Below are 2,034 nucleotides of genomic sequence, written 5' to 3' on the forward strand. Positions count from 1 at the left end.
TTCGATAAAGCAGTGTTTTCACATTTCATTGTTTTACTCGAAAACTATAATAGATAGAATGAATCCAATATATTAATATGAAAGCTTAATGTTTGGGGAATCCAGCAAGTGTAATTACATTCCTGTGCTCTTCTCCATATTGCTGTAATACGTGTTCAAAGTTGAAAAAACGTCTGAAAAAGCAGTGTTTTCACATTTCATTGATTTATTCGAAAACTATAATAGATAGAATGAATCCAATATATGCATATAAAAGCAGTTATTAAAGAAAATTTAAAAAAATATTAACAGTTTTCAAAATTATATATTTCAAACTTGTACGTTCTCAATCGAAACTCGTACGTGACTAAATTAAATTTGTATACTACTTTAATTGTGTTCATACGTTTTTCAATGAACATATTTATGTTTACTAAATGAATAGTTATTAATATATCTGAAAACATAGAAATTACTGTTGTTTTATTGATCGCATTTGTATCAAAGTAATCCGTACACGTTTGGAATATTAAGTAAAAGAAATTGAGTGTTATGTAATGAGTTTAATACATATTAAATGAACTAATTAAGCGTGCACTAATGAGGGTATAAACATGTAAAGTCATTCGTGGCGCGTACGTTAATAATTTGATACTTAATTAGAGAAACGCGTCGGTGGGAATAATTCAAATGCTTTGATGCAATTAAAAATTTAATAATGAAAATGGAGCGTGGACGTTGCGAGCCCTGGATTTCCACCCAACGCACAAAATGAACAACAACAACAAAAAAAAACAACAAAAAAAAGGGGGACATCATGAACAGGGCGAAACAACAAACGCTCGTACATGACGTGAATTTGGTGCTTTGCAAAATATAAAATTAAAAAAAAAGCTATTTAGTATTCAGATGGAGGAGGAAAAACAGGAATGGAATGTGCAAAATAGAAGAGAAAGTCAGAAACGCGCCGCCACCGCTGCTGCTGCTCTTTTATTATTATTATAACACCGCGAAATCAAATGCGATCCGCTTGTCCGCCTCCGCAACAGTAATTGTAATTTTAGTTCGCGTAGTTTGGCGTCCGCGAAGATTGGATTAGGAGCTGAATCTCATTGCATCCCTTTTCTTTGCAGCAAAAGCATGCAGCAGCAACATCATATTTCTGATTGAGAACGAAGATGACGCTGAACCACAGCAAAACCTGGCCGGTCAGCACGCTGGCCGTGGTCCAGCTAAGAGTGGATCCCAATGGTAGGACGTACAGCACGCAACTGGAGCCGGAAAACAATCCCATGCTCGAACCACAACAAAACCACGTGAGTCAAAGTTCTTAACCTAAGTTTAAACACAATAGTTTTGTCTTTAATTTGATTATTCTATATACTAATTAACGTGTGTGGTTATTAAGTAATTAAATAATTAAAAGAAACAAACCTTTATTGCTTACATAATTACAAATTTATTTATTCATTTTAACGGAATATTATCATTGTTTCTTGTGAACATTTTTAATTTATTGACAAGGTGGATTCTCTTCTTAGTTTTCATTTGTTTATCAAAGAAAACTTGATCTTTTTTTTTATATTTTTTTCTACTCTTATTAAACAAAAAACAAAGTTTAATTAAGTTTTAACTAAATGCAACTTAACTGCAGGAAATTATTTTATGTACTAATTAACGTGTGTGGTTATCAAGTAATTAAATAATTAAAAGAAACAAAACTTTATTACTTACATAATTACAAATTTATTTATTCATTTTGACGGAATATTATCATTGTTTCTTGTGAACATTTTTAATTTATAGAAAAGTTGGATTCTCTTCTTAATTTTTATATGTCTTTAATTTGATTTTTCTATGTATTAATTAACGTGTGTTGTTATCAAGTAATTAAATAATTAAAAGAAACAAAACTTATTACTTATATAATTACAAATTTATTTATTCATTTAAACGGAATATTATCATTGTTTCTAGTGAACATTTTTAATTTATAGACAAGTTGGATTCTCTTCTTAATTTTTATATGTCTTTAATTTGATTATTCTATGTACT

General features: G+C 29.8%; 1 protein-coding gene across 1 annotated transcript in view; it reads left to right on the top strand.

Annotated features, from left to right (window-relative positions):
• The first annotated feature begins 1,118 nt into the window (after positions 1 to 1,118).
• LOC108558543 overlaps positions 1,119 to 2,034 on the top strand; it is a 2,738-nt gene continuing 1,822 nt past the window's right edge. The window contains exon 1 of the mRNA XM_017915486.1: positions 1,119 to 1,295. Within this exon, the coding sequence (XP_017770975.1) occupies positions 1,158 to 1,295 (138 nt within the window). The 5' untranslated portion in view covers positions 1,119 to 1,157. The remainder of the gene's footprint in view (positions 1,296 to 2,034) is intronic.

The sequence above is a fragment of the Nicrophorus vespilloides genome, unplaced genomic scaffold, assembly GCF_001412225.1.
Source record: "Nicrophorus vespilloides isolate i.1.1-1 unplaced genomic scaffold, Nicve_v1.0, whole genome shotgun sequence".
Lineage (NCBI taxonomy): Eukaryota > Metazoa > Arthropoda > Insecta > Coleoptera > Silphidae > Nicrophorus > Nicrophorus vespilloides.